General features: G+C 41.8%; 1 protein-coding gene and 1 non-coding gene across 8 annotated transcripts in view; one reads left to right on the top strand and one right to left on the bottom strand.

The window, feature by feature from the left end:
• The window catches only part of FBXL20 (F-box and leucine rich repeat protein 20), a 114,366-nt gene that overhangs the window by 80,318 nt on the left and 21,849 nt on the right, over positions 1-12,199 (top strand). For all 7 annotated transcript variants that reach the window (XM_078374321.1, XM_078374323.1, XM_078374319.1 and 4 more), the window contains 3 exons: positions 1,321-1,447; positions 3,257-3,331; positions 9,435-9,565. In XM_078374321.1, coding sequence (XP_078230447.1) covers positions 1,321-1,447; positions 3,257-3,331; positions 9,435-9,565 — 333 coding nt within the window. The remainder of the gene's footprint in view (positions 1-1,320; positions 1,448-3,256; positions 3,332-9,434; positions 9,566-12,199) is intronic.
• Positions 4,586-12,199, bottom strand: part of LOC100404404 (uncharacterized) — a 46,561-nt gene continuing 38,947 nt past the window's right edge. The window contains exon 7 of the transcript XR_013535920.1: positions 4,586-4,709. This is a non-coding gene — a transcript (uncharacterized LOC100404404). The remainder of the gene's footprint in view (positions 4,710-12,199) is intronic.

Here is a 12,199-nt window from a genome sequence, read left to right as displayed (position 1 = left end):
TTTTCCAAAGAATATTAGAGAAAACTTGGAATTCGTTCATAATCCAAATATGAATAACTGATGAGAAGAGATGGGATCAACAATGAAACTAATATTTTGAAGGCAGAGATTGGACATAAGATACCCTAAATTCAGCCTACAAAAGCAGTACTCTAGAAACATTTCAGATAAGGAAATATACAAGGCATTTGTAATTTTTTAAAATAAAAGTTTAAAAGGCTTCATTATTATTCTGGTACTGTGAGTTGAATATCCCTATTTCAAAAATCCAAAATGCAACTGGGTGCTACTTGAGTGACTGAAGCGGGAGGATCACTTGAGCCCTGGAGGTCACAGCTGCAGTGAGCCCTGATATTGCTGCTACTGCACTGCAGCCTGGGTGACAGAGCAAGACTCTGTCTCAGAAAAAAAGAAAAAGAAAAGAAAAACCCAAAATCTGAAATGCTTGAAAATCTTAAGCTTTTTGAGTATCGATGTGACACTCAAAGGAAATGTTTATTGGGGCACTTCAGATTTTCAGATATGGGATACTCAACTATGTAAGTATAATACAAATATTGCAAAATCTGAAATCTAAAACGCTTCTGGTACCAAGCCTTTTTTTTTTTTTGAGATGGAGTCTTGCTCTGTCACCCAGGCTGGAGTGCAGTGTCGAAATGTCAGCTCACTGCAACCTCCACCTCCCAGGTTCAAGCGATACTCCTGCCTCAGCCTCCTGAGTAGCTGGGATTATAGGCGACCACCACCACGCGCGGCTAATTTTTGTATTTTTAGTAGAGATGGGGTTTCACTGTGTTAGTCAGGCTGGTCTCGAACTCCTGACCTCGTGATCCTCCCTCCTCCACCTCCCAAAGTGCTGGGATTACAGGCGTGAGCCACCTCTCCTGGCCACCAAGCCTTTAAGATAAGGGATACTCAACTGGTAATAGTGTTGCTCGATGGAGAATTGGTTTTGAATCTGAGCTCTTCATTAATTACTCTGTAAACTAGAATAAATCATTGAATTTCCATTTTCTGTCTAGAGATCTTTGAGATATGTGATAAGTACAAAAGGAATATAAATCTGAAAAACAATATAATGCTTTGTTTTTGTTCATTAAGCTGGATTTGAGATGACCCTGCTAATGATGGAGTCCCATGTGAATACCACATTGATAAATTAGCTTTTTTTCTAAATATACATTAGGTAAATAGGTTTCTTCTTGTGGGAAAGAATGGGAATGTTTTCATTTCCTTTACTAAATAGCCAATAAATTGAGATGTTGGTGCCTTTGAAATTGGATTTAGTGATATGTTTCTCTCATTTTGTTTCATCCTAAGTGAGGGATGTCCACTGTTGGAGCAGTTGAACATTTCCTGGTGTGACCAAGTAACCAAGGATGGCATTCAAGCATTAGTGAGAGGCTGTGGGGGTCTCAAGGCCTTATTCTTAAAAGGCTGCACGCAGGTAATACTCCATGTAGGGTCTGTGAAATTCAGAAGAACCATGAGCTCTTTGTAGGCAGCCCTAAGATGTTTGTCTTGAGGGAAAGGTTAGTTGTATGTATTACTGACCAAAGACACATGCTTACCAAAACTTAGTGTTTTCCTTATGATAAAAGAATGAGAAGAATTAATGTCTGACCAAAAATAAATTTGAGGAGGAGGGAGACAAGGTGGGAAGATTATATTAAAGATACACCATGGTCAAGAAGAGTTTCATACAGTTTAAATTGTGCTGAAAAGAAAATTTGCTATGTTGTCACTGCCTGATACTTTGAACTGGATAGGCAAAGAAGGCAGACTTAGCAACTTCCACTTGTTTTTATAACCACTAGTGTTTCTTAAATATGCCAAGTGTATAGCAACCTGCATTTTTATAGTATTGATACTTATTTTCTGCCAGTCACATTACAAATCCAACATATTTTGTGATTAAAAATTTTACTATCTCGGCCAGGCGAAGTGGCTCATGCCTGTAATCCCAGCACTTTGGGAGGCCGAGATGGGTGGATCACCTGAGGTCAAGAGATCGAGACCATCATGGCCAACATGGTGAATTTCCTGTCTCTATTAAAAATATAAAAATTAGTGGTGGCGCACGCTTGTAGTCCCAGCTGCTCAGGAGGCTGAGGCAGGAGAATTGCTTGAACCCAGGAGTCAGAGGTTGCAGTGAGCCAGGATCGTGCCACTGCACTCCAGCCTGGTGACAGAGTGAGAGCTGGTCTCAAAAACAAAAAAAAATTAGGCCAGGTGAGGTGGTTCATGCCTCTAATACCAGCATTTTGGGAGGCTGAGGCAGGCGGATCATGAGTTCAGGAGATTGAGGCCAACATGGTGAAATTGTCTCTACTAAAAATAAAAAAATTAGCTGGTTGTGGTGGCACGTGCCTGTAATCCCAGCTACTTGGGAGGCTGACCGAGGAGAATCGCTTGAACCCGGAGGCAGAGATTGCAGTGAGCCGAGATCACACTACTGCACTCCAGCCTAGCAACAGGGCAAGACTCCATCTCAAAAACAAAAATAAATTTTTACTATCAGTGTTTTATAGTGAAAAATAGAATGGACTAGTTAGCATCTGGAATGTAATGAGTGGATTTAAACTGTGGCTGACAAACTAAGGCTAGGCTTTACTTTATTTTATTAATGGTTACTAAAACCATAACTTGTTCCATTAAAAATGCCCTCATTCTTTTATCATAATGAGAGGGGTTCCATTGTTTGAAAGAGAACCTCAAATGTATGACTGCTTTACAATAGCAGCTTGAGCTTCTGGTTATTTATGGAATCCTGAAAAATATTGATAGGAATGTATCATTATAATCAGTTCCTTACCATCTGTTCTCAACACTATAAGCATGGCACCTATCTTCTAGTGGGAGATGAACACTGGATTCCTTTCTTGGCTGTTTCTTCTCAAAGTTTGTTTATAAAAAACCTTAGAAGAGTTGTGTAGAAGTTTGAAAATTATTTTTGCTTCATGGGCCCTCAGCAAAATACTGTCAGGTATATTTTATCAGAAGTAAAACCCATAAAAATTAGGCAGTGTTTACTTCATCTTCTTGATTTGATAATATGAATTTTAATGTGGTGTCAAAACTGAATTTTAAAATGTTGAGAATCATAATATGAATTATACCGTTATGTAATCATAGTTTATTGTTTTCTGATTTATTGTTTCTTCGAAACTTGGTTGGCTGCATTTTGAATGTATGAATGTATGTACATTCTTTGAAACAATGTCAATAATAATCGTTTTCTTTTTAATCTTTCTAGCTAGAAGATGAAGCTCTCAAGTATATAGGTGCACACTGTCCTGAACTGGTGACTCTGAATTTGCAGACTTGCCTGGTAAACATCCCATCTGACAACTCTTCTGTTTTAGTAATTCATTTCAGTAAAACTATTTTAAGAGCTTCAGTTATCAAGACCAGTATTGTTTTTCTACCACAACCCTGGTGACACAGTAGACACACAGATGACTCTTGACATGCTTAACAATACCATTCCTAGGGGCCTTGACATAGATACGATAGGAGGTAGCTAGCTTATGCAGAATTCTATATGAGCTAACTGTAGCTCCACTCCTTTCTTATGTACTTAAACTGTCTACTTTTAAAATGTAAATAATTGACAAATTTAATATTTAAAATTGCAATCAAGCTGGCTGGGCGCAGTGACTCACACCTATAATCCTAGCACTTTGGGAGGAGAGCACATCGCCTGAGGTTGGGAATTCAAGACCAGCCTGACCAAAATGGAGAAACCCTGTCTCTACTAAAAATACAAAATTAGCCAGGTGTGGTGGCACATACCTGTAATCCCAGCTACTTGGGGGTGCTGAGGCAGGAGAATCGCTTGAACCCAGGAGGTGGAGATTGCAGTGAGCTGAGATTGCACCATTGCACTCCATCCCGGGTAACAGAGCCAGACTCAAAAAAAAAAAAAAAAAAAAAAAAAACCAAAAAACAGAAACGTTTATACTCTGAGAGATCAACCACAATTATTAACATGAAATCATCATCTTATGATGCTAAAGAAAAACTATTCCTGTAGAGCTTCAAATGTGTGTGTGTCAGGTGTAGTGGTTCACTCCTGTAATCTCAGGACTTTGAGAGGCCAAGGCAGGTGAATCACCTGAGGTCAGGAGTGAGTTTGAGACTAACCTGGCCAGCATAGTGAAACCCCAACTCTACTAAAAAAAAAAAAAAAAAAAAGTCAAATGTGGTGATGTACACCTGTAATTTCAGCTACTCAGGAGTCTGACACAGGAGAATCACTTGAGCCTGGGAGGCAGAGGTTGCAGTGAGTTGAGATTATGCCAGTGCACTTCAGCCTAGGCAACAGAATGAGACACCGTCTCAAAAAAAAAAAAAAGTGTGTGTATGTTATTACACATATATATGTGCACATATTTGCATATGTACTACATACATTACATACACATAAATACATACCATTTGCAGATTAGGTTTGATGTTTCTTCATCCTTCCAGCAGGTAGGAATCACAGTAAACATAAAAAACCAATTCTACCTTATGTGTATTTTATTGTTTTCCTTCGCCCAAATCTTAGTACAGGAGTCTCTTTTTTTTTTTTAAGACAAGGTTTCACCATGTTGGCCAGGATGGTCTCAATCTCTTGACCTTGTGATCCACCTGCCTTGGCCTCCCAAAGTGATGGGATTACAGGCGTGAGCCACTGCGCCAGGCCAGGAGTCATTTTTTACCTGCAGGGTGATAAAATGATTGTCAGCATTCATGAGAGTTCATGCTCTGCCCAAAATTGTTGAGATGATTAAAGTACATTCTTGATTCTTTGATTTTCTTCAAAGATTGGAAAACATAAAAGTTTAGTGCATTTTACAATTTTTTTTTTTTGAGACAGTTTTGCTCTTCTTGCCCAGGCTGGAGTGTAATGGCGCGATCCCAGCCCATTGCAACCTCTGCCTCCTGGGTTCAAGCAATTCTCCTGCCTCAGCCTCCCGAGTAGCTGGCATTACAGACATGTGCCACCATGCCCAGCTAATTTTGTATTTTTATTAGAAACAGGGTTTCTCCATGTTGGTCAGACTGGTCTTTGTACTCCTGATCTCAGGTGATCTGCCCACCTCGGCCTCCCAAAGTGCTGGGATTACAGATGTGAGCCACTGTGTCCAGTGTTTTTCTTTTTTTTTTTTTCCGAGACGGAGTTTTGCTCTTGTTGCCCAAGCTGGAGTGTAATGGCGATGGCGTGATCTCGTCTCACTGCAACCTCTGCCTCCCAAGTTCAAGCCGTTCTCCTGCCTCAGCCTCCTGAGTAGCTAGGATTTATAGTCATGCGCCACCACACCTGGCTAAATTTTTTGTATCTTTAGTAGAAACGTGCTTTCCCCATGGTAGCCAGGCTAGTCTTGGACTCCTGACCTCAGGTGATCTGCCTGCTTCAACCTCCTAAAGTGCTAGAATTATAGGCAGGAGCCTTTTTGAGGAGAAATTCATGAAATAAAAAAGAAGAAGAAGGAAAGAAAAAGAAAATACAGGCAGGAGCCACCACTCCTGGCCTACAATTTTTTAATGTATTGGCAGTATGACTTTACTTTTTTTTTCTTTTTTTTTTTTGAGACAGTGTCTTGCTCTGTCACCCAGGCTAAAGTTCAGTGACACGATCTCAGTGCACTGCTATCTCTGGCGTGAGCCACCACACACAGCCCACTTTACTCGTGTTTCTTCTTCAGTACTCTCTTATAACATGCAAAGGAAAGGGCAGCACATCCCTACAGTACTTTTCTAATATTGTGTGGCACAAGTATCTTTGGCCTGCTAAATTGGCATGTTTATTGATTCTTACTTCCCTTTTTACATCTTGGCTATCATAGTCTAAAGACAATACATCATATTTATGTGGCATGTTTTTAGCTGCCTCCCTAATACCTCATTACTTGAACCTTATGAGTATCTGCCTTAGCATACAATTTTTTTTTTTTTTTTTGAGACAAAGTCTTGCTCTGTTGCCCAGGCTAGAGTGCAGTGGTGTGATCTCAGCTCACTGCAACCTCCACCTTCAGGGTTCAAGTGATTCTTCTGCCTCAGCCTCCTGAGTAGCTGAGATTACAGGCATGTGCCACCACGCCCTGATAATTTTGTATTTTTAGTAGAAACGGGGTTTCTCCATGTTGGCCAGGCTGGTCTCCAACTCCTGACCTCAGGTGATCCACCTGCCTTGGCCTTCCAAAGTGCTGGGATTATGGGTGTGAGCCACTGCACCCAGCCAGCATCCAATTTTTTTTTATCTGTATTTGTTTCAGTTGTATGATATTGAAAACGTGCTGATTTAAGCAGTGATATTAAAACTTGTGGGATTTTGTTTTTTCAGTTGTCCTTGTAACTTATGGACACGACTTGATTAAACAGATACGGCAAGAGAGCTTTTATTTTTAGACCTATACAAAATTAGTTAATCAAGAGGATAAATTGAAGTGCTGATAGTATCTACCATGTTAAGATGTTTATATGTAACTTCCCCCCCCTCTTTTTTTTTTTTTTCTTAAAGGGAGTTGGGTGGGGAGGATAGTCTTACTATATTGCCCAGACTGGCCTTGAACTCCTGGGCTAAAACAGTCATCCCACCTCAGCCTCCTGGGTAGCTGAGACTGCAGGCATGTGTGCCTGTAATATTTTTAAAAATATAACATCTTTGATGTGAGGTGGCTTATTGTGCAACAGATTACTCAGTTGGTTAGAAAACAGCCAGATATTACTTATAAAATATTTGTACTGGGGCTGGGCGCGGTGGCTCATGCCTGTAATCCCAGTACTTTGGGAGGCAGAGGCGGGCGGATCACAAGGTCAAGGAGATTGAGACCATCCTGAGCAACATGGTGAAACCCTGTCTCTACTAAAAACACAAAAATTTGCTGGGCGTGGTGGCATGCCCCTATAATCCCAGCTACTCAGGAGGCTGAGGCAGGAGAATCACTTGAACCCAGGAAGTGGAGGTGGTAGGGAGCTGAGATTGGGCCACTGCACTCCAGCCTGGGCGACAGAGCAAGACTCTGTCTCGAAAGAAAAAAGAGATATTTGTACTGGTTTAAAGATAGTCCCTCTAAATCATCATAGAAGAAATAAAATAACTTATAAGAATTTTAAAAGTATATATGTAACATCTTTGAATGTATATTCTTTTTCATTTGAAATTAATTTAAAGCAAGATAATTTAGAATAATTTTTAATTGTTATATATTTATAAAAAATTATTTTAATAGAGATAGAGTTTCACCGCATTGCCCAAGCTGTTCTGGAACTTCTGAGCTCAGGCAATCCACCTGCCTTGGCATCCCAAATTGCTGGAATTACAGGTGTGAGTCACCACATGTGGCCAATAACTTTCTTTTCTTTTTTTTTTTAAAGACAGAGTTTTGCTCTGTCATCCAGGCTAGAGTGCAGTGGCACAGTCTCAGCTCACTGCAATCTCCATCTCCCGGGTTCAGTTGATTTTTCTGCCTCATCATCCTGAGTAGCTGGGATTACAGGTGCCTGCAACCACGCTTGGCTAATTTTTGTATTTTTAGTAGAGATGGGCTTTCACTGTCTTGGCCAGGCTAGTCTCATACTCCTCACCTCATGATACACCCGCCTTGGCCTCTTAAAGTGCTGAAATTACAGGCTTGAGCAACTGCATTCAGGCCCAGTAACTAACATACCTACCTATCTTCCTCCCTTTCTCCCTCCTTCCCTCCCTCCCTTTCCTTCTTTTCCCTCCCTTACCCCTCCCTCCCTCCCTCCCTTCCTCCCTCCCTCCCTCCCTCCCTCCCTTCCTTCCTTCCTTCCTTCCTGCCTTCCTGCCTTCCTGCCTTCCTGCCTTCCTGCCTTCCTGCCTTCCTGCCTTCCTGCCTTTCTCTCTCCTCCCCTTCTTTCCCCTCCCCTCCCCTCCTCTTCTCCCTTCCTCTCCTCCCTTTTTTCTTTCTCTTTCTTTCCCATCCTTCCTTTTTTCTTTCCTTCCTCCCTTCCATTTTTTTTTTTTTTTTCCTTGTCTTGCTCTGTCACCCGGTGGAGTGCAGTGGTGCAAATATCCACCTCCTGGGGTCAAGTGATTCTCCTGTGTCAGCCATGTGAGAGCTGAGATTACAGGCATGTACCACAACACGGGGCTAAATTTTGTAGTTTTAGTAGAGACAGGGTTTCACCATGTTGGCCAGGCTGGTCTCCAACTCCTGGCCTTGTGATCCACCTGCCTCAGCCTCCCAGAGTGCTGGGATTATAGGCCTGAGCCACTGCACCCAGCCTTGTAAAAAGTATAAAAGTGTGTCTGAGTTAGACACAACTATTTATTTCCATAAATTAGGATGTTCTTTATATTATAAAACTGAAATATAGGGCCAGGCATGGTGGCTCACGCCTGTAATCTCAGCACTTTGGGAGGCCGAAGCCAGATGGATTACCTGAGGTCAGGAGTTCAAGACTATCCTGACCAACAAGAGGAAACCCCATCTCTATCTACTAAAAATAGAAAATTAGCCAGGTGTGGTGGCACATGCCTGTAATCCCAGCTACTCTGGAGGCTGAGGCAGGATAGTCCATTGAACCAGGGAGTGGAGGTTGTGGTGAGCTGAGATGGTGCCATTGCACTCCAGCCTGGGCAACAAGAGTGAAACTCAGTAGCAAAAAATAAAAAATAATAACATAAAAATAAAAGATGGAAGAAAATGAATGCTGTGGCTGATACAAGATTGCAAGTGTCATCCACAGTTTAATTTTTTTCACTAACTTACTGGTGTCAATTTGAACTTGTATATTATATTTATACGTCTAAATTACTTATATCCTTATCTGTTTTTTAGGTTTTAAAATTATTTGAGGCCAGGCATGGTGGCTTAAGCTTATAAACCTACTACTTTGGGAGACCGAGGCAGTGGATTACTTGAGGCCAGGAGTTTGAAACCAGGCTGGCCCACATGGCAAAACCCTCTCTCTACTAAAAACACACACACAAAAAAGTTTTGCTGCCAATGGTTATGTGTACCTGTAGTCCCAGCTACTCAGGAGGCTGGGGCATGAGAATTGCTTGAATCTGGGAGGTAGAGGTTGCTGTGAGGCAAGATTGCACCAGTGCACTTCAGCCTGGGCGATAGAGCGAGACTGTGTCTCCAAAAATAAATAAATAAAGTTATTTAATTGAACCTAAACTATGACACGCTCCATGCTGATCCCAGTCCCATTAGAATCCTATTGTAGCTTTTAACAGATCCTGTTATAGTTTCTTCCCTTTGCACCAAAGCTGAGCACAGATCCTCTTGCAGACTAAATCAGAAGGAACTGGAAGGCAGCAACAAAGTGTGTTCGTTTTCTTTTAGGTCTGCTATCTGATGAATGTTAAGTATTTCTTGATTTCCTTTTTGGTGATTATTTTCACAGAGCTATCTTTTTTCTTCTTTTCTTTTGCTAAGATACTAATATTTTTTTGCTTTTGTTTTTAGCAAATCACGGATGAAGGTCTCATTACTATATGCAGAGGGTGCCATAAGTTACAATCCCTTTGTGCCTCTGGCTGCTCCAACATCACAGATGCCATCCTGAATGCTCTAGGTCAGAACTGCCCACGACTTAGGTAAACATTTCTTATTTAGCAAAAAAAAATAAAAAAAAAAAATTACAGAACAAAAGCTTCCTTCACCCATACTTCTTCCTTGAAAGTTTGGAATTTTAAGGTAGACACTACAGACACTTTAAAATTTTTAGGTAGTCCCTTTTAGATGCCCACCTACTTGCTTTTTGTACCTCATTTGATAACATGTAATTGGCGTAAATCAAGGGCTAATAGTCCCCAAATTCTACTACTTGCTATCCATACTAGAAAAAAAACAACATTTTATTTTATTACTTGAGATAGAAAGAAGGGTATTTACTCTTATTAGTGCTTTTATGTAATTCTTTTTTTTTTCTTTCTTTCTTTCTCTTTTATTGCGCACCTTCAGCTGTCTTGATGGAGTTATATAATTCTTAAGTAGTTTTTAAAGGTCCACCCTGAGGTCATTTATGTCATAGTAGTGATATCATGTACATAGCAGGGGATACTATATTTAAAAATAAAAAACATGCCGGGTGTGGTGGCTCATGCCTGTAATCCCAGCACTTTGGAAGGCCGAGGCGGGTGAATCACGAGGTCAAGAGATCGAGACCATCCTGGTCAACATGTTGAAACCCTGTCTCTACTAAAAATACAAAAAATTAGCTGGGCATGGTGACGCGTGCCTGTAATCCCAGCTACTCAGGAGGCTGAGGCAGGAGAATTGCCTGAACCCAGGAGGCAGAGGTTGCGGTGAGCCGAGATCATGCCATTGCACTCCAGCCTAGGTAACAAAAGCGAAACTCTGTCTCAAAAATAAAAAAATACAAAACATTCTTACAGGAATACCTCTTTCATACTGATAGGCTTTTAAAACAGCCTTATTTCTCTCTGGCTTCTTCTCAGTTTGAAGAATGCTGTGATTTTTACTTTTTGTAGAGATGGGGTCAGGCTTCGTTGCTCAGGCTGGTCTCAAACTCTTGGCTTCCAGTGAATTCTCCTGCCTCAGCTTCCCAAAGTGCTGAGATTACAGGCGAGAGCCATGGTGCCCAATCTGTTACTGTCTTTTGAGGCAGTGTTGCATAGGCCTGCCTCAATCTCCTGGGTTCAAGTGATCCTCTGATCTTAGCCTCAGGAGTAGCTGGGACTAAAGGCATGTGCTACTACACCTGGCTACACATTTTGTTCTCTAAAATAAACTTACATAGTACTTGTAAATTAGGTGTGGCTTTACGTGCTTTACAAATACCAATTCAGGGCCAGATGCAATGGCACACACCTGTAATCCCAGCACTTAAGGAGGCCTGGGCTAGAAGATCATTTGAGCCCAGGAGTTTGAGACTGGCATGGGCTGCGTGGCGAATCCCTGTCTCTACAAAAAATACAAAAATTAGCCAGGAATGGTGGTGTGTGCCTTGTATCTCAGCTACTCAGGAGGCTAAAGTGAGAGGATCACTTGAGCCCAGGAGGTCAAGGCTGCAGTGAGCTGAGATCACACTGCTGCACTCTAGCCTGGGCAACAGAGCAATTACCTTTCTCAATAACACTAATAATTTGTTTAACCTCCATAGCACCATATAAGTACTGTTATCTCCATTTTATAGATGAGAAAACTGAAGCACAAAGAGGCAAAGTAACCTGTTCAAGGTCTCAGCTAGTTAGTGTAGGAGCAAGTATGCAACCCAGGCACTCTGGCTCCTGAGGCTATGAAGCCACTTTTCTTACATGTAACAATCATTGTAAAGCTATACAACTTTCAGAAAACTTTTTTCTGATGATTAACAAGAATGGTTGAAAGAACTTTTGCAGCCAGGCACAGTGGCTCACAACTGTAATCCCATAACAGTGGGAGGCCGAGGCAGGGGGATCACCTGAGGTCAGGAGCTTGAGACTAGCCTGGCCAACATGGTGAAACCTCATCTCTATTAAAAATACAAATATGGTGGGAGGCCGAGGCGGGTGGATCATGAGGTCAAGAGATCAAGACCATCCTGGTCAACAAGTTGAAACCCCGTCTGTACTAAAAATACAGAAATTAGCTGGGCATGGTGGTGCACGCCTGTAGTCCCAGCTACTCGGAAGGTTGAGGCAGGAGAATTGTTTGAACCCAGGAGGCGGAGGTTGCCGTGAGCTGAGATTGTGCCATTGCACTCCAGTCTGGGTAACAACAGCGAAACTCCGTCTCAAAAAAAAATACAAATATGGGCCGGGCACGGTGGCTCACGCCTGTAATCCCAGCACTTTGGGAGGCCGTGGCGGGTGGATCACGAGGTCAAGAGATCGAGACCATCCTGGTCAACATGGTGAAACCCCGTCTCTACTAAAAATACAAAAAAAAAATTAGCTGGGCATGGTGTCACGTGCCTGTAATCCCAGCTACTCGGCAGGCTAAGGCTGGAGAATTGCCTGAACCCAGGAGGCGGAGGTTGCGGTGAGCCGAGATCGCGCCATTGCACTCCAGCCTGGGTAACGAGCGAAACTCCATCTCAAAAAAAAAAGAACGTTTGCCTACAGTATCGAAATTTCTTAAGAGAACATAGACTTGATGATTAAAATTAGTAATATCAAAAGCCTAGAGTAAAGTATTCCTCAGGAGCTAGGGAGGTAGTCAAACCTCGCTGAGAATCTTACACATTATTCTTTAAGACTTTAGAGAGAAGAGTCTTCAGCTCCATC

This window comes from Callithrix jacchus, chromosome 5 (assembly GCF_049354715.1).
Source record: "Callithrix jacchus isolate 240 chromosome 5, calJac240_pri, whole genome shotgun sequence".
In the NCBI taxonomy this organism is placed as follows: Eukaryota; Metazoa; Chordata; class Mammalia; order Primates; family Cebidae; genus Callithrix; species Callithrix jacchus.
The sequence above is the reverse complement of the archived record's forward strand: the minus strand, read 5'-3'. Positions and strand labels throughout refer to the sequence as shown.